At 35.1% G+C, this 20,742-nt stretch overlaps 2 protein-coding genes across 2 annotated transcripts; both read right to left on the reverse strand.

Moving 5' to 3' along the window:
* Positions 1 to 2,500: 2,500 nt before the first annotated feature.
* LOC120340219 (protein PAT1 homolog 1-like) lies at positions 2,501 to 14,400 on the reverse strand. The gene is made up of 18 exons (XM_039408514.2): positions 14,134 to 14,400; positions 12,989 to 13,058; positions 12,517 to 12,766; positions 12,022 to 12,133; positions 11,418 to 11,552; positions 10,845 to 11,002; positions 10,109 to 10,292; positions 9,402 to 9,566; positions 8,444 to 8,664; positions 7,315 to 7,603; positions 7,000 to 7,117; positions 6,572 to 6,675; positions 6,352 to 6,414; positions 5,555 to 5,809; positions 4,997 to 5,071; positions 4,538 to 4,654; positions 4,076 to 4,161; positions 2,501 to 3,528 (listed from the first exon to the last, which is right to left on the reverse strand). Exons 1-18 carry the CDS (start codon positions 14,167 to 14,169, stop codon positions 3,309 to 3,311), a joined length of 2,658 nt encoding a protein of 885 aa, XP_039264448.2. The 5' UTR covers positions 14,170 to 14,400; the 3' UTR covers positions 2,501 to 3,308.
* A 1,129-nt stretch (positions 14,401 to 15,529) lies between these two features.
* LOC120340218 (WD repeat-containing protein 17-like) lies at positions 15,530 to 20,609 on the reverse strand. Its single transcript, XM_039408513.2, has one exon. It carries the CDS (start codon positions 20,460 to 20,462, stop codon positions 16,578 to 16,580), a length of 3,885 nt encoding a protein of 1,294 aa, XP_039264447.2. The 5' UTR covers positions 20,463 to 20,609; the 3' UTR covers positions 15,530 to 16,577.
* Positions 20,610 to 20,742: the final 133 nt, after the last annotated feature.

Raw genomic sequence — 20,742 nt, forward strand, 5'->3', positions numbered from 1 at the left:
GTTCACAGATCTGGGATAAGACGACAATATTCGGCCGCATCGGAGTACGCAACCTAACCTTTAAAAGAAAGATGGTTTATATAAAAAATTTCAATTATTGCGGACGTATGGGCTTTTTGGATAGACGGGGACTGTAGGCCTACAATAGAAGCGCTTTCATATCGTATAAATGGCTGGACTCAAGAACGAATGCCATTCAACATACAGGCGGCAAATTACCGATTCAGAAATTTTTCGTATAATGAATATTTGACGACAGTAGTATTGGCCCGGTGACTGGTTTACAACCTTTCGTATGTCAGAGTGCAAAAATACAGATACGGATGCACGACGTCTATAATAAGAGAATAAACTGATACAGAAAATGAAAAACCGATTGAATACAATAAGTTTGCTCAACTTCAATTGAAATGCTGGAAACAGCTGACAAATTAACTGAAAATACGGAAAAACGATATCGAATGCAATTGCATGCAATTTTTCCGGACTGAGAGAGCGTGGCCTGGAAACAACAGTATGACCAAAATAACTCCTGGGCTCCAGGGAATTACGCAGTCATGAAGACCGTATACAATTTATTATAAGAAGGTGGAAAATTTGACTAGTTACACATGTGCTGCCACTGTTTGATGATGTCACATGAGAACAAAGTTGTAATTCAAGACTTGGTACGGAAGACCGTTTGTGAATCGGCGATTTCAGTCAGTGGATAGAAAAGCACGTTTACGTTTACAATTGATACGTTTTCTCTTGGACATGGTCAGAGAGAATGATAGAGTTGCTATGTGTTTTGTTAAGAAAAACCGGTCGGTCAGAAAGGCTTGGTTAAATAATGTTGATAATAATTTTCTAACTGGCTGACGAATCGTTAATTGATGTAACAACTGTACAAAAGCTGATTCTAATATAAAAAAAAAAACTATACAAATAGGTATATTAAATATTATGCATAATATATAAGTGTTGAAAATTTATTCTGGTTATTCGTGCCTAGTTGTTCTGCGATGTGACATAATCGCAAAGTTATTATTTTAAATTGGACACCGAAGATTGTTTGCAAATCGGCAGGATTAAGCCATATAAAAAATCCCAAAACTGCATGAGATATGATGTAACAAAGAAAGCACAGTATTTCTAAATAAATGAAAAGATATGTAAGAAAGTCAAATAGCAGTTTGACTCGCTGATTGTAAGGTTGTGGAAATGGACGTTATTCACAAATAGTCATCAACTGAAGTGCGAAAAAATCTTCCCCATCGGACAAGACAGTAAGTCGCATTGCAGTGCGCAGCCCGGCCTTTGAAAAAACAGATGTTTTTATGAATGAATTAGCCTACTTCCAACAGATGACAGATTGAGTCGACCGAGGGGCGTTTTTGATAGAAGGATGTAGTACGTTTTCCTTTTTTATATTGCTTTTACGAGACGAACAAACATACATAGCCTACATCAGCACCGATTATTGAAAACATATTCATAAGTCCATCTGAAATAAATGACGAAAAATTGAAAACAACCATGACTGAATCATTTAAGACATAATGCCACTTACTTCAACCAGTGCACTCCTAGTGGAAGGTGAGACGCATATTTACGACTACTTCGAGAAATGGAAGCAAACTAAGAAATGTTGGCCATCAATTTTGGAACAAGTATCTGTGGTATTCAGAGTTTAACTTAAGAATCGATCTTTCTGTATCATATTAATATCACTCGCAACACAATTAACAATTTATATTAAATTTGAGTACGCCGCTTATTTGATATTGCCACATCTAACTTGCAGATTTGACATTCCTTTTCTGTTGCCAATGCCAATTCAAATCACAGCAGGAACATCACCACTGCCTGTTTAACAACGCATAAATCTGGAACTGAAACCACAGAAAGTTTTTGCCCTAGTCAACCTCCATTAGTTAACGAAGTAAATCATTTTTTACTTTCTCGCATTTAATTTTACGTCTGCAGTTGCATGTAAATAAATTTATATATTTTCAGGTGAGTGAACACCAACCATTTCTTTGTGCAACACCTTTCATTTAATTCTGTAATCGGTTTTCATTCGTTAATCATTTATTGGCCATTCTGCTGATTATGAAGTCGAAATAAACTTCTACTAATAACCAAAGAGGTGACCACTCCAATAAAAAGTCAGTCTCACATCACAAAAGGATAGGATTTACATATTTATCCCGGGAGAGGAAATCATATGGCGAACCACGGTCTCTCGTCCGGTCGCCATTCCATGTCTGGCATAGCCAGTTTTTTTGTTTTCGGAAGCATGGACTTAATGATGGAAACCGTAACCTACCAGCGGCTATGTGAACCACCCTACGGCGACGAGGAGTCCAGCAATCCTCTTGCTCATAACTATCCCTACATGGGATTCGAACCCACACAGGGTAGTGTGGTGGCAAGCGTGTTCCGAACACTTAGCACAATGCGTCACACCACCGAACCACAAGCTGAATCTCTTCTCTTTTATATAAAACAGTGAACATATTGCTTACCTCATTTATTTTACGTCTGTTCAAAGACCCAGAGCAGTTAAGATAATCACTCAGGCATGAGATGCATTGTGTGCAAAGAACATAGAAACTGGAACACTACTCATAATCAAGTGTATGAAAAAAATTTATCAGGTAAAAAAATTACTAGAACCATTAACATACGAGCAACAAGATCTTCAATTCCATAAAGAGCATGATTAAACTCAAGTAGTCATTCGTTGAATTTGATATTGAAGTAGATACAGACTTGACATGACTAGGGCTGGGCATTTTGTATTGAATAGTAAATTATTCTAATCTGTTCAGAGCATAATTTCGAATTGACGCCATCTTTGTTTTTTTCTTTCCACCAATGATCAAGGTGAATTTCCATTTTTTCCCCATTGGAGTCATATTTTTTCAACGCAATTCTGACATATAACTATTTTCTGTAGTGATTTATTATGTTTGCACGCTCAGCAATTTGTCTGAACGATCTATTCTATGTTTTCAGTAATTCATGTGTTGACATGACCAATTCCAATAAAAAAGTTGCGTACAATTACATATCTCTCATTGACTCCCAAAGATTCGATTCTGAAATCATCAGGTAATCAAAATGCTCAGCCCTAGACATGACCTACAGTTTATAAATAGATATGACAATACAAAAGTAACTAGACGAAAGTCCATTCTTATATAATTCAAGTCATATGATAGAGTTTTCCTGTCTCCCTGCACCAATACCAAAAGCATGTCTGCACAATAGTGGATTTCGGTATAGCCACATCAACATATGAATTTGTAAACTAAATAGGACTATAAAGCTGTTCCCTCAATTTGAAAAGATAACATTTCTTTCAAGTCTGCAATGCTCTTATTTCTTTTCTTTTCACCTTCATTGATAAGTTGGCTATGGTTTTCTAAAACAGCTATTGCCTCAATGGCGAGTTCATCTTCTAATATATTAGGAATTTGACTCTTCTTTTTATCACACAACAAGAAAAAAGCTTTGAAGCAACTGGAAATGAAATCATTCCTGAAAAAGTTTGATAGAAATATCAGAAAATGGAAGTAAATATATAAATATGGAATATAAATTTTATGTGAAATTCAACCTACTCACATCTGTTTTCCTGATTGGATTGGCATGAACAGTATTGACATGTACTGCTTCAAGTCGGGTGTCTCGAAAATGTTGTGTTCCACTTTACTCACTTGTCCCGGGACAAAGTGGGGCATGTGAGACACGCGGGTAAAGTGAGACATGTGGGTAAAGTGGGACAAGTGAGACATATGTGTAAAGTGGGGCATGACATTTTCAAAACACCGCTTCAAGAGATACTTACCGCTTCTTGCATCAATCGGTACTTACTAACACACAATTCCACATTAGCGTTATTTATGGTCTCAGTAAGTCTTGGCATTCTACTGGTTGCCCTAACTTGTTCGCTCAGAGATATCTGCTTTATTTCTGAGTGAGTGCACATGATTTTGCTTTGAGCAAACTTCCCCAAGAAAAAATATCTTGTCAATACCGGCATAGATCACATGGCTGCTTAAATGTATAACACTCTCAGTCTTACCAAATCTTTTTAGATTGAAGTTCATCTTTTAGTTCATCAATTTTATCTCCTATAACTAATATCTTGCAAACAATTGAAATTCCAAACTGTGAAAGAAAAATGAAGTTGTCAGAAAAATTGTAGGAGTTGATTCCCATTAAAAATCTTCAGTCATCTTTGTTATTTCCTAATGTTGGGTTTTGATAAGATATTGAAAAATTTCATAATACAGAATGGTAATAAAAAAGGGCCTCTTCTGTTTTTAATTCTAGTTGTAAAATATAATCTATTCCTATGCAACACCTACCATGCAAATATACAAATACAGAAATTTAACAGCAGTGAAAATTGTCAGAGGCAGTAATCTGCATTGAAGATATTATTTTAGTAGGCAGAAAGCAAACTTTGAATTTCAAATAGAAGTTGATATCAGATGCTATGCTATTGGTGGAAAACTTGAAAGAAATCAATCGAAAATCTCACTTTATCTCTGCATATAACATTACATATTGAAGTAAGTATGGAACAAGTATTCAATAATTCATCTGAATCCATAGACTGTAACACATGACAAATAGGATGATAAAACTCTTGGAGTATCTGAAAAAATATATAAAAAATGTGTGTTAGCATACATTGGTATGTTGTAGAAGTTCCATAGTTGATGCCCCTAATACCAAACTGTTTCAGAGATTTTTTTGGCTTGGCTTACTACTATAATGCTAATAATGAATAAAAAAAACAAAAAAGGAGAATCTTCAGACAGTATATACATCAATCGAAATATGTTACCCAGTAATATTTTAAGGTAGAATTTTGTGTTTGACAAAGCAATGGATGACAAGTCAACTGAAGCATCTATGTTTTGTTTACAAAACCACAAAAAAATCAGCTAATTTCATTGTACTACTAAATTTATGGAAAAGAAAATAAATAACTTGCATCTTCCTTTTGGTCCCTCTTTATTAAAACTGGCAACTGCTTTATTATTGTTTGTGTAATTTTGACTGCATAGACCTGAAGTAAAAAAAATAATAATTGATGTAATAGATCGACGTGATGAAATAATGCACTCACGAATAGTACACTTGCTATCACACTGCTGATAGCCCTGGTGGATTTGCCTGTCCGAACGCATTGGCAAGGATTGTGATTAATCAATGTGAAGGAAAGTTGTTGGAGTTCTGGCCATCACAGGATGAACCACTGATTATTATTTAGACTACTTGTTTTTCTAATGTGATTATGGCTGCAATCAATACTTTGATTGATTTGAAGTGGATATAATAAGCAAAATTACAAAGATCACCGGCAGGCTTGAAAATATTATTCATCCCATCTCTTGTAAAGTAATGAAAAAGAGACATATCCATGTAAGTAAGTCCCTAAGTAAGTAATTATTTTCAAATGACTAATTTGTACAAAAAATGCTTCTCTTTATCAATGATAAAAAAGTTAGAGGGTGGCAGCACCATAGCACAATATTTTAAATTTTCATACCTGCGTTAGTAATGGCAAGACTCTGCAAGCAAGTCTCTTTCCTTTTCGAATTCGTAAACATTGTGAGATGATGTCAAGAGTGACTACTTTTTCTTCCTTGGAACTTGATTCATTGAAAAACAATAATTCTTCCAAAGATTTATAAACTTTCGCAGATCTGTTGTCTGCTTTCTCTGCATCCTCATTATTTTCTGTGTCATCCAAATCTTCTGGATTGAAATTCAACTCTTCCAGTTCCATAACAGAAGAATAGGCCTAAACATGTAACTTAGGAAATCAAACAAGGGACAATTGTACTTGAAAATATAGAATTGAATCTGGACAACCTTGCGGTGAACTATTTATTTATGATCACATTCCGTCCCTCACTATGCAATTCAAGAGTTCAGCTGCCTGCTAACACAAATGTATTTCTGTCACGTTTCGTCTGATTGAAATCAGACTTTCTCTGTTCCTTCCTTGTTGGTTTATCATGTATGTATTTATTAGTATAGAAAGTAGAAACGCAAATAGTTTAAATAAATGTAAATGGGGCATGAGAGATGTAAAAAATGCTGATGGAAGTTCAAAGCTTTATAAATCAAAAAAAAAAAAATACAGAAAGTCAAACAACAATTCCAGTGTATAAATATGAGAGAAGCAGATGTAGTGAAATTTAGCTGTAACCAACAATTCTCAAATACCAACTGGGCCGCCAGAAAAAATTGGATTACATAAGATAATTTGATTTAGAAATTTATAGGAACATTTAGGAAATGTGAATAACTGCAAAATATTTTAAACTGCATAGTGCATACCTTTTCAATGATCTTGTATATTTCAAGCCGTTTGTTCATGCTCATTTTAACATCAAAAGTTTCCTAAAAACCAAAAACTGAATAAACTTTAAGTTAAAAACAAGAAAAGAAGAAGGTTAAAAAGAAATATGAAAACTACTATTTCATTCCAAAAAATGACTTTCGTGAAAATTAATCAGACTCATAAACAGTCTCAAAACTGAGTAATGATTGATCATACTGTCTGGTTTTCTTCTTCCTTTTCAGCATGAATGACATCAATGATTTGTCGAGGATTATAGACACTTGATACTGTAAGTTTGCCCAGTGAGTTGTCAAATTGAACTGAAAGAATTGAAAATTGATTTTTTATTTGCTGATGTTGAATTTTGATCAACAAAATTACCCAATATAATGTAATGAATAGGAATTTATATCATTTAAATATTATAGATTCTGGAAACCATCTTTTTATTCTAATACTATATAGGGGGATTGTATCTCAGGTCTTGATCCCAAATATCAATAACAGATATAGAAATAAGCTGTTCCATAGCTATGGCATGAGTAATTGTTATAGATATAGAATTGTATTGTTTAAATGGAAAGATTAATCTCAAGTACGCTGTGCTCGGAATACGCCGTGTTCTTTAAAAGTTCAACTCTTACCAGGAATATATTTTTTGCCTTCTGGGTTTGCTTTAGTTGGAGTAATCAATCTTTTTTGCTCTGGATTATCATCATCAAGGGATAATTTTCCTTCTTGTAGTCGTTTATCAATGTATCTCTGCAATGATAAATATTGGTAAAAGTCAGCAAAATACCAAAATTGTGGTACAGTGTCAAAGAAGCGTAAACTGAATCCTACTGGATTTGAATACTTTGGTATTTGTTTGGTATCTTCTGGATTCGTTATTCTGAATTTCTCATCTTTAACTACAATTTGAAAATATTATATTTTTTTACCAAATAACATATAGTAACCTGATAATAATAGTCATCAATTTCTGGTCTGTCGCTCTGTAGCGCCATCATTTGAATTTTGATAACCCATTCTTTTTCTCGACTTGTCATCAAGTAGGCGTATGGGTCACGTGATGAAGAATCTCGACCATGAGATCGTCTATCGTGATGATTTCCGTGATGTTGATGATTACCGTTATATGGTCTGTTTCGGTTTGATTGTTGTCGTCGCATGCGAACAAATCGACTATGCTCGGGATGTAAATGACCAGGACCTAGATACATGGGACGTTGTTGTGGACCCGCATATCTGTGAAAGGGTTAAAGCTTGTTAAAAAAAATTGTCTGCCTAATAAAATGGGAAGGACTACTCTAGAAAGAAGTATCATCAATATTACAAAATAGTATTCCAAATTTCCAAGGTTATAAAAGTATCATTTGTGAAGGACTGTGACAGCAATCTGCTTTTTGTGACATAAAAATCAAACTTTTTCCACTTACTACGTAGTTCAAGAGTCCTATTACATACTAACACAAATTGAATTTGAATCAGTGAATTGCCAAAAAATACATTATAAAGTAACTCCAACTTCTAATTTCGTTTATTATTAAACTTTTTGGATATCTCTCAGATATAAATATAACATCAAACAGAAAAGCTTAAAAAATAAAAAAAATTTAAAACCATTTGAAAAAATATAGGGATCAAGTGACGGGATGGCTATATTCTAATATTGCACAAATCGGCCTATTAATCCAATTCCTGATCTCTGTTAAAATAACTATTATTCGGGACGACTAGAACCAAATATTCTACTATTTCGAAAAAAATCTGAAATAATACTTGTGAATATTGAAGTTAAACTCAACCTGAACAATTATTTTCTTTGTTCTCTATATTGTATGAATTTCAGAAATTAAATGAAGCCCCTTTTCAATTGCACTATGAGACTTCATTATCACTCAAAAGTTATAATTTTTAAAATACAACTATTCGAATTTTCCTAAATCAAAAATTCAAAATATCGATATAATTAACTCAAATACTTGATTCTTTTTTAATACCCATGACTATGACTTTACATAGGAGTATGACAATGCAAATATAATTGTTATGAAATATAAAGAAATAGAATGATTAAGTAGTCACCTTTGATTAGGGAATTGTCTCATCTGTTGCAAAGGTCCTTGAAATCTTGTTGGACCTTGTCCAGGTCTGATAATGTGTTGCTGACCAAACCCAATGTTTGGTTGTGGAATCAAATGAGGGGCTTGCACAAATCTAGGTGATCCTATCGGACTCATATTTGTTGGTGGTGATCCTGCCATCATTGCAAATGGTTTGTTTATACCAATCCGATTCATGATATCCTGTGTAGGAAAGCTTAGTTAAATTTACTGGGATCTTTACAGTGTTGCATTGAGAAGTATTTTGAAAATCGCCGCTGCAGAAGTGTGTGTATCAATATGGAGAGAACTAATTTTGTTTGCCATTTTTACATCAAGTTGTGTAAAGGGACTGAAACCTATGGGCAGGAGATATATTAACTTGGCTAACGCAGACAGTCCCGGAACTCGTAACAGAACTAAAATAAAGGAAATTGGAATAAAATTATGGCCTAACCCTAACCTGGTACACACACTGGGGGGGTACCGCAAAATTTTTCTGAAAAAATTCACATTGCATTATCTATATTTGGATAGATACGAAAACTGATAGGAAAGATTAGACAGGAAAACTGATAACATAACTTTCAAAACTGATAACATCCCAACTTCTCATTCGATTACCAGTTGGGGCTATAGCTTACCTATAGACTGTGTACACAGAGTCAAAGTATCTCAAGAAATTATCTTTACTAAGAAAAAAATGTTCGTTGGTAGTACCAGTATGTAATTTTAAACTTCAAGGCCGGTCAATTTTTACACACTTGAACTCAGATATATATTCAGAAATTGGTGAAATAACTATCTACTAGCCATTTTCTTTATGCATTTGCAATAATCAGCTCTTTGTCAGATGGAAGTCACAGAATTGTATATGTAGAAGTGTATCGACAAGGATTCTAACTATTGCAAAACAGAAATACTGAGAAAAATATACGAACCTGAGCAACTAGAGGATTCATTGGTGGTCTGTTAATCATTCCATGAGGAGGCCACAACCGAGGTGGTCCCATGCCTGGTGGTGGAGGTACTGCTCTTCCTGGAGGAACCATAAAACCTTGAGGTCTTTGAAGAAGAGGGAAGCCAGGATGTGGTCCTCCGAGCCCCTTTATAAAAATAAAAATGTATGAATTTGAAATCAAAATTTTGTAATGTGCTGTTAGTATTAGGGACATATGTGAATCCATCCGCAAACCTTTTTAAAAGAACGACTCTGACACACTTACAGTTGACAGAATTTTTTTTAACGGACTCAGCCCCAAGAAAAATGAACTGAATTAACAGAAGATTTTGCGTATTTTCAATTGTTAGATATAGCGTAGTTGGCTAATGCCTTTAAGTTTCTGCATAGAATTTTGGGTGCTCCAGAAGTATGCGCACCAAGATGTCGCACAACGTGAATCCTGACCGGTACACACATACTATGTTCAGGTTGTGCGCCATCTTGGTGCGCATACTTCTGGAGGTCCGAATTTTGATATTGATTACCATCAATATTAAAAGTCTGAAATTCAGTAACGTACAAATTCAAAATTTCGACTCCAGCTGAAATTAGTTTGACCATACGACTCCAGCTCTAATATCAATTCAAACATGCCAAAAATGACCCCACAGCTCAAGTATGCCTATATTATGTTAACTCACTAACCTGTTTGTGTGCTTGATGCATCATATCAGCTATATGTTTAGGTGGTGTTCCAATCGGCAAAGCATGTGATGTTGGGCTACCAATGATCGGAGATACTGATCTTGCAGGCAGTGATCTATCCATTCCATTATGATTCAGGTCATTGTCTTTAGGAATGCTAATACCAAATGTTGGAGATGGTCCCCTGCATGGAAAAATAACAAACATTAAATCCCAGAGATATAATTTAGCCTGTAGTGTTCTAGAAATAAATTAAAATATAGGTTAATCTTATCAATAACTGAGTAATAACACAATGGATTGTGCATAGTCAAATTGTTATTTCAAGGCAAGAAATAGCAGGAATTTGTAGTCACAGTAACATCAATCCTCTAGGAACAAGATATTATATCTCCTATATATACCTAAACACAACATGCCAGACAAACCTTATTCAGTTCTGTTATTAATTCCTAATCTGGTGTGCCATGCAAACACAAAATTGTTTCCACCCATACAGTGAATTAGAATGAGATTTGACATTTGTATCAGGTAAAAAAATTACGAGTTATTATAATTGCATGGTGATCAGCTAAAGGTATATCCCATTCCGTCAATATAATTCTATTTAAACTTACACATTTGCATCAAATTTTTTCATCCCAGTAAGTGGCAGAAAGGACGATCCAACATGTTTATTTTCAAAAATCATGATATAAATGAAAATCAATTTCACTGTAAATTACATTCTGCTTACCTCAGTTGACTACCCGAGAATTCCCTCTCCAAGTCCTCAGCTCTTAACATAGATTGTTTCTGAGCAAACATGTGACGAAGTAAATCTTCAGATTGCGACGTTATTGGCCAACTTTGTGGCATGGGATTTGCTTTTACAGCTGAAAGAATTGCTTCATCCTATAATATAAAATTAAACTACTAATAGCATTAAAAATAAAAAGTAATAATATCAGGATGATTTTAGACACAAAAACAAATGCCTAAATATTTTGCAAGTGTGCTATTTTATGGATAATTTTTTTATAGTAGTATCCAAACGCAAAGCTTAATAAATAGGCATTGAAAATTGAAAAATTTGAACGGCAATACGTTATTCATTTCTGCCCGAAACCCTTTCCTCAAGACAAAAAAATTCATACCACAGGAGCTTATTAACATTCCTAAGAATATAATACCATATCTGGTATGTCCTCAAAATTTCTTATTTTTATGCAAGCAAAATCAATTTTTCAGAAATTCAGAATTAAACAAAGGCATATCCAACATTAAAATGAACAAATGACAAGATAAAAAAAGCGAGCAAAAAACTTGCCTCAAATTCGGGTGACGTAGTTTTAGTCATCATTTTCTTCAACTTTTCATTCAACATTTGACGTTCCAATATCATGGATGGTGACTTTGTTAACGAGTCTTGAACCTCCAGATCAGTATTACTCCAGATATTACGCTGTAAAAATATTCAAATTTACAGATTTTTATATCCAAATTACTAGGCTATTTAAAAAAATTTTGGTAGAAATAGGGCGCTCCAGAAGTATGTGTATCAATATTGAGGTAACTAATTTTGTACGCCTATTTTACAGACGAAAGCCTATAGAAAGCGGGTATGTATATTCACTTGGCTAACACAAACAGTCCCCGAACTCGTAATAGAACTAAAATAAGGAAAGTCGAAATAAAATTATGGCCCAACCCTACACATATTAGGCGAGTCCCAGAAATAGACCAGTAATGTATGTGGTATGAGTATGTAGAACTTGTAAAGCGTATATCAACCTATACTTTAATTGCTATCATATGCGCCAAATTGATGATAACTATTCTTAAAAGAACTTGCAAAAGATTTTAATGAATTGCAACAAGTACCGGTACATTACACTGTTGCTAATGTGAAATATACAATAAATAACTCTCACCAATCCATCAGTTTGAAAGAGTGAAGCTGATGAAGATGAAGAATTTTGTGAAGAATATGTCGGAGTTATTCTACCAAAATTATTCCTTTCACCCATATATGGTGATATGAGACTGGAATAAGAATAGTATTATGTAAAAACAGAGTAATATGGCTTGATTAAACAAGTTTTATAATATCATTAATCAATGAAATACAGCAATTCATACCTCAAAGTTAAAACAAAATTTTGGTGAGAATCTAAAATATTTGTTAATAATTGAAGCTTCCAAAAAAAGGGACTATTGTCGTCGAAATTACATATTAGGGACGATAAAACATGATCCTAAAATTATTGTTTGTTGAATGCTAATAAAAATAGTTTAAATGATGAACATACCGGTAATTGTTATGGTATATTTAAAGTCAATAGGTTGAATAATTGAGGTTAATAAAAAGACGCAGAATTGGTAACTTATTCCGCTGCCAAATTTCTACAATAAACTCTTTAACTTACTCTTCTGTTAGTCTTGGATCATATGAACCCATTCGTGATTCTTTACGCAAGCTAACAATGGCAGGATCAATTGCATCTTGATCCTGGTCGCTGTTCAAGACCAGTTCTTCTACTGCAGCTGCGAGTTGTTGATTTGATAGTTCCAATTCATCTTCATCAAGATAATCTTCCATTCGCCCAACTGCACTAAGACTACTACCCCGTGAATTTTGTTCAACAAATTGATTATGTTCATCTTCCCAGTTATCATCTTCAAGAATATATTGGTAAGGTTTGAAAATACATACAATTTACTCTGAAGGCAGACTCAAAACAGACAGACATGTACAGACGCAAAAATGCATCATATGCCACTAGGCCATATCTAAAACTCCATGTGTGAGTCTGTGAGAGTAGGATAAAAAGACAGCTTGCAAAATAACGCCTTACTATATTACAAGTATTAATTGCTTTTAAAAAATAAAGATCTCACCAACAGCTCCAGATCCAAATGTTTCATCATTCAGAAGGTCAATATTTCTTCTCGAATCATCCTTACGAAACTGAATAATAAGTAGTTTGGTCAGTAACTAAAATCTGGTTATATGATGAGGTTAGAACATTCTGAAAACTTCTTTACCGCAACTGTTTTTTTACTTAAGTCTATTAATATATTAAGCAAACAAGTTTGGATTTTTCAAATATCTTCAGCTTAATTACATGGCAAAACATGGGTCTCTTGTATGAGTCCTATAAATTTTTGTGCCATTGCCTTGAGCCAATATTCCTATGACTATATGAAGTACAATCAATTGTTGAATACTGACTTCATTCAGCCGCAATACAGGATTAAGGGCCCTTTAATATAACTAAATTGTTCAGCAGTTTGCTTTGATATTTGTGGGGTTTTCTGTGGTCACTACTTCTAGATCTGTGCAAATTTTTATCCATGATATAAGACATCAAAAATTAGGGTCTAGTGTAGTAATAAGGCTCTTCAAACTATGCAAATTGTCATCCAAGACGCGCAGACGATCACCCGAAATCAAGCAAGATATTTCTCTCGTTTTCGCGTCGCAACAATCCCGATCAGTGAGAGATCGTTGTTGTTAGTGAGTTCTTTATCGTCGATGCAGATGCCATTTCGGGTGACCGTAGGTATACTTTGGCAAGCTCTATGACGTGATTGTGAAGTAATTTTGGATGGTGTAGTCAGGTGGGGGTTAGGATTGACATGTGCAAAAATCGTTTTGCTACGCCCACTAGAAGTACTTGAGGTACGAAACTACATGAGACTCAAAACTTAATTCATATAAATACAACCCATTCGACAAAATTTCAACTCCCCATTTTCCAGTTTTCAGATTTGGATAAAAAAGTTTTGATTGAATTCGAAATAACAAAATCCTAACTAAAGCATTTTAAAATTTGAACCTCTGACTAAAAAAAGTTAAGGACTTGGTATCCACTTGACAGTCAGATTGCTTCAGAAAAGTATAAAAAATACTGGAATACAACTGTCCAATACGGTACCAGTAAAACTATCACACATGACTTAAAGTCAATGAGCAGACTAAAAACGCACATTTTACCCACACATACATAATTCTATTTGATTAGAACATTTTTATATCTCACCTGAGATTTTGAAGCAAAGAAAAAGGGGTCGCTCATTTTTTCATTCACGCCAACTAACCCCTCTGCTTCCTTTATTTTGTATTCACACGTAACAATGTCTTTACTAAGTTATGTCCTGAAGCTCCATTTCAACATTCAAAGAGTGCTTTCACAAAAACCGGTAATGAAACCAGCTAAGTTACCGGTATAAAACGCAATATACGAAAACGCAGAGACACCTCCAACGTCCGTGACTGACAAATACTTATGGCATCTAGTGGCAAATTTGTAAAGGAACGGTATAGACTATAGAACATCAAAAACAAAAAAGAAAAGATCGTTTCGGATATGTAGTATACTTTTTAGTATGGACATCCACATTGTCTCCAAAATGTAAAGCGTGTAAAATGTAAAGCGAAAATATGAATGTCCTAAATCAAGTGACTTTTGTGTACGAGGATTACCACATGTGGAAAGCTTGGATATCCACGAACGTTCAAAAACTTATCACTTTGTTCTATTTCGGTTTTGAAATGTCGCCAAAAGAAGCTTCCGTTCTTATGGGCGAACATATATTCTTATTGGGGCGAAATGCGGAAGTTTACCGTCATCAACCATTTGGCAAGAACCGCACGAATTCAGTTTGTTCCGATGACAGACAATGCCCTGATTCATTCGACGTTGTACTTGGAATTTTATTATTATTCTCTCCACTCTCTTTTTCGTATGCTGCTATCGGACGCAGAATAAATGCGATTTTCATATTTATTTCTGTGAAAGAAGGGTCAATAGCGAACTACCCATGTCGATGAATAGAATAGATAACTACTTAATTATTCCAGGTTCGTAGACTTGAATATGGATGAAAGCGAATGATAAGAAGTCCACACGATGACGGAAACTTCGGGATACCATCTTACTAATATTGTCTCATATAGTTCTAACCAACGCAGGGCAATCAGGGTATCGACACTTGATGCCTAATTTCATTGTTGTACAATATTACGGCATCGCCAGAGATGGCGTTTTGCATATAGAAATGGCAGATTCCAGTTTCATCCTGGTCTGTAATTGTATTTTATCTTTCCGTAGACAAAAATTAAATGTCAGGACATTATGTATATACAGCGTGAAAACATCGTCATCTTCGAATAAGGCATAACTTTATTTATTCGGATACCAAGGAGCTCATATATATATATATATATATATATCAGCTCTCCTATCTTAACTATGTGATTCTAAATTGATATGCTTTTTTTTTTCTAATGTCCGCAATGTATTTTGTGTTTACTTAAGGGTTTGGTGTGGATTTGACTTGAACAATGTGTGTGATAGTGTGATATAATCAAACTTGGGCCTAGCCCACCTCTGGTCAATTTGGCATTCGATTCCAACCATAATCAGCTTGGCGATATCATTTTTAATAAATATTTTTATTTACAATATTCATATTCAATTTGGCAACTGTTGTAAAATTATCAATATGACGCGGCAATCAATTTTTATAAACTTTTTCCATTTATTATTTTATCTACAGTCTCCCGCGTAGGATATTTTCTACTTCCTCATAACCCTGAAGTTTTGTGTGCATACGTTTCTGTGAACTAATTTAACACTTTTAAACGAGAGAACACTTACTGCTTCTTGGGCAAAACCTTAACCTCGACCTAAATTACTGTTACGCTAATCACGGAGTCGAAATAAACTTATGTTCGACAATACTCGTACCCACTTTCAGCCTGTTGTTTACCAGCCATGGAGTCGTACGAAATGCATCGCACAAGCGAAGGTCCGCCGCTTTTTCAATTTCCCAGTTTCATGGCATTAAATAATATTCAAATTATACAACGCACTGCTAAAAAGCAGACACCTCTTATTCTATCAGATTGGCGCAATTATCTTTTCTAGTAACAAATTTCCGCGATTGTAAATTCGGTAAATGGATGTATTTTCCAGGTTGTGTGTGAGTTAGTTTACTAGCTCACTGTGCCAGATCCATCTGACACATATGGAAGTCGAAACAATTTTCAACTAACAAAAAGTGCAATTTCAGACGTCCAAAAGACAGTATTGAATTCTTTAAATGAAACTAAAATAATCTGGATCACCGACGTTCCCAGCGAACGAATGTAAAACGATTTATTTTTTTTAAATTTGGAGTCAGGCCTTGGTGGCAAGCTATCGTTATTCCATTGATCACCTTCAACTTGTGACATCTTCATACCAGTGTGAGGTTTTTCTAAACATATCACAAAAGAAACAACCAATATGTGCAAAATCCTAAAATTAACACCTCGCACAACGTAAAAAAATAATAAGCAAATTATAAAAAAACAGTGCAATACTAGTCGAGATCTAAACACTATTAATTATTTGATGAGACAGTGGTGTTTGATAAAAATATAATTATAAAGCAATATGATACTCTGCTATGATTTGAACTAAAAACAAAATCAAGAACACTAAAACGGTATTATTCTCTCTCCAGATCCCGTTGGTGAAAACTGATTCACTCTCGCCCACATAATGGCTTCATTGAGTGATATTACAGTTTTATGATCCTCCAACCAAAACACTGGTCCTCTTATTCTTTTGTTCGTTAAGGAGGAAATATTAACGTCAGAATGAGATGGCAAACCTGATCCAGCAACAATCGTTTCATTTGCAGGATCAATCACCATTGTCTCGACTTCTGCTCTATGGAGAATTTTTTCAACAGATTGCTCTCTTTCAACACCTTCCTTCTTCACCTGTTTTTGATTAAGTGAAGAAACATATTGTTTCCACTCAGCTAAATCTTGTCGTAGTTCTTGAGAATTGAACGGAAATGTATTATTGCTGCTGTTGGGCATCAATTCAATTCTTTCAGCCATTGCTATTGCATGTTCAAATAAGGGAGTGACAACAGAAAAGTATCCACTGTTGATAGCTTTCAATGCTCCCATATACGCTGATATTGCAAGTAAAATGTTCTTACTTAGACATTCATCTGGCTTTAAAAGAATTTTAGAGGATACAGAAAACACTGCTTCTAAACTTAGAACAGAAGGGGTTGACAATGTCCATGAACTTGACTTCAGCTCATTGCAAAGCAATTCCAAGCCAATTTTCAACCCAAGCTCAGGCGTGGAAGAGAGCAGGAAACAATACATTGATTCTATCTTTTGGCCGTCTTCTTGAAATTGTTTACCTTTTTGCTGAAAAATTATAGGGGATTCGAGTCCTGCATAGATATACAAATTTTCTCTATGGGCATCATCTCCATCATATCTTGCACATGATGCATGAATAGGACTCCACATTTGATGTAACACATTTCCCTCAGACAGTGGTATTTTTAAAATCTCAACCGCAAAAAAGTAGTGCTTTTCAGCTTCAAGTTTCCTTGAAAATAGAATTGAGGCTTCCACCAAATAACTGGAGGTGCTCTTGTTAGCAAATGCCTGCCCAACACATAATGCAAGAAGCAATTCATTTGCATTAATGAGACAATTCATAGCCCCAACAACATCATTGTTAGAAACTAAATAAGTTGCCGCCCGACATGGATCCCCATTTGAGTACTTCTTTTTCCACAGTTTTTCAATGCAAGAAGTCCTCAACCGTTTTAAATCATCACTATCAATAGTATCATCACTGGTTTCTTCACTCTTTGTATCACCATTTTGAAGAGATTTCGGAACAGGAGCATATGAAGGAGTGCGACACTCAATAGCACTTTGCACAACTACAAGAGCATCTTCATAATCTCCTGCTAAAATCAGATCGTGAATACATGCTTGACTATCACCTGTTGCAATTTGATAACTTAGCGCTTCCACATCATTTGATTTCTTGAGAATTTTAGCATATTGTTTTGCCAGAATTCTCCAGTATTCTATGGATACACCAGGTGCAAGTGACAAAGCAGTCTCCCATCGACCAAGAGTCTTCAGCAATTCACAGTGTCGCTGTAAATTTCCTAATTTGAGATGAATTTTAGAAGCTATTTCTAACGCAGCTTCTTGCTGTCGGTTTCCAGGAGAAGAGTGACTTGCTGTAGACAGCTCTATTTCTTGTGCTTCTGCAGCTTTGTATTTAGTTATATGGCTCGTATGCAATATTCCAGTTTTATACTGAGTAGAAAGTGAACCATCCTTTGTGCCCATGGAACAACAAGCAACATCCCAGAGATTTTCTAGGGAAGGTATAGCACAGAAGAGCTCTGAAAACCATCTATGTTTCAGAATAGGTTTCCTCTGTTTTTTCTTCAACTCTTGAACAATCTGTTTTGACATACTTCCAGCCAATTTTAATCCGGATTGACTTCCGAAACCTTCAGTGGCAGATGCTCGAATGTCATCAAGGGGATGACCCACAATAATTTTTGCAAACAGTAATGTTAAGGAAGAAGAAAGTGTCCATAAACGAACGGTGGAATCACGTGACGTAGAGGCTATAAGGAAAGGTGCTGAAACATGTGAAGCAAGACCATACACATCTGCACCATGATCAGTTACCACTTCTAAGCACTTCTGATTGCCTTCTCTAACATCCCATACACGTATTGTGCTGTCCCATGATCCAGATACCAAAAGATGAGGAATTTCATGATTCCAAGTCAAACCTCGAACTTTGGAAGTATGTCCAGACAAAACTCCTATACATGTAGAATCTCCATTATTGGCAATATTCCATATCCGAATTGTGCAATCATCTGACCCAGTACAAAGAATATCTTTCACAAGGGGGTGCCACCTGATGTTGAAGACCTTTTTTGTGTGACCCATTAATTCCATGGTACACGTTGTCGTTACATCGCTGGAAACGTTCCAGATCCTGACTATGCCATCTTCACATCCAGTTGCTAATATATTCTTATCAAAGAGATTCCAGTCACAGCCATAAACCGAGTCTGGATGTGGATATTTCTGTACATTTTTTCCATCAAGTCTACGAACAATACAATAGCTGTCTTCTGAACAGGATGCAATTCGATGAGAATCTCTCTGGTTCCAAGCAACACAAAAAACAGCTGCATATCCGTGTTCTGAAAACCTTTTTATTACCTTTCCTTTTGTAAAATCCCAAACAAAAGCACCATGACGTCGAGTACCACAAACAACACAGTTCAAATTATCCGGTGCCCAGGATAAAGAATATATCACACCTTCATTTCCCACAGATGTTTTGACTGCACTTAAGTCATTCACTGACCATATTTTTACTGTACCATCGAAAGAGGCCGTAGCTAGCATTCTTGGATCATCTGGTTTAAACTTGCAATCAAATATGGTCTCAATATGTCCTTGATCTTTACAGAATTTCCATTTCCTCTTTTGCAAGTCATACAGACCAACTCCACCATCACGAAATGTACATACAACATGAGCAGGAGGTACAGAATGAGAAGAAACTTGCGACTGCGAACTCTTTCTTTGCATCGAATTTGGCTGTAAATTTTCATCATAGAATTTGTCATCTTGTGTAACATCAAGCACATGAATTCCATTGAAGCCTGTGCCTTTTACTTTGAAATTTTCGAGCGGCTGATCCTGGCCAACCGTCCAAAGCCTTAGTGTTCCAGTTTCTTTGTCTCCAGTTAAGAACATACCTGGAGCTGAGTTGATCCATGAGAAGCAACAAGTGGAAACAGCCCTACTTGGTAAAAAGAAATTTGAAATTACTGAACCACTATTTGTATCAATAAGGCGGATGCCAGTTAATTTATTTGCCACGAGGAGATAATCATTGGATAATGGATCCCAGCTTAATACAACTACAGGATCCTCAGTTTCATCATTGTCAGCAGACTTCAAAATTCTCCTCTTCCCTTGGATAATAAGTGAAATACTGCCATCATGATGTCCAAATGCAATTGTCTTCTGCTTTGTATGATGCCATCGAAACATAGTTACTTTACCTCCACCAGAACAAGTTATATTTTTTACTGCAGAAACTTTACCAGTACTTATATTCCATGATTCTAACTGTCCACCGACACCAATGTAAGAAATTGTTTGTGGGTCAGGCTGCCCGTTGATCCAATCAATACAATAAGATACTACCTTCACATTTGGAAGTTGTGCGATTACTTTTTGTTTTGAGACATCCCAGATTACTATTTTCAAGTCAGCACCAAATGTTGCAATTAAATTAGGGCATCTTGAATTCCATGCAATAGAAGATATTGTCTTTGTATGTTCTGCGTTGATAGCTGTTAACTTATACTCCTGACTGGAAGAAGAGGTTTCATATATGTAGACTGCCATTGTGGAACAGTATGCAAATTTTGACATTGTACCTACAATCATATTTGAGAACCAAGGTTGACATCCTGCAGGTAGAAGTCCTATTTGACGCATCATATTTAAGTCTCAATTAATCTCGATTGATTTCCCAAGAAATTACAACTTAGAAATCGGATCATATGAAATCATTCAATTATCACAAAGATTCAAGTATGATCATAGTTATTATCGAATGTTTATCATTAATATAAGGAGAAATTAATACTAAATGATAAAAAAAAATATTATGGTAACATTTTAAATTTGAAACAATAGTAATTAGTTAAATGAGTTTTCTAGGTCAGTTAATATAGAAATTTGTTAATGCTCCAAAGTGCATCAGCTGATACCACATGTG

The sequence above is a fragment of the Styela clava genome, chromosome 9 (genome assembly GCF_964204865.1).
Source record: "Styela clava chromosome 9, kaStyClav1.hap1.2, whole genome shotgun sequence".
NCBI lineage: Eukaryota > Metazoa > Chordata > Ascidiacea > Stolidobranchia > Styelidae > Styela > Styela clava.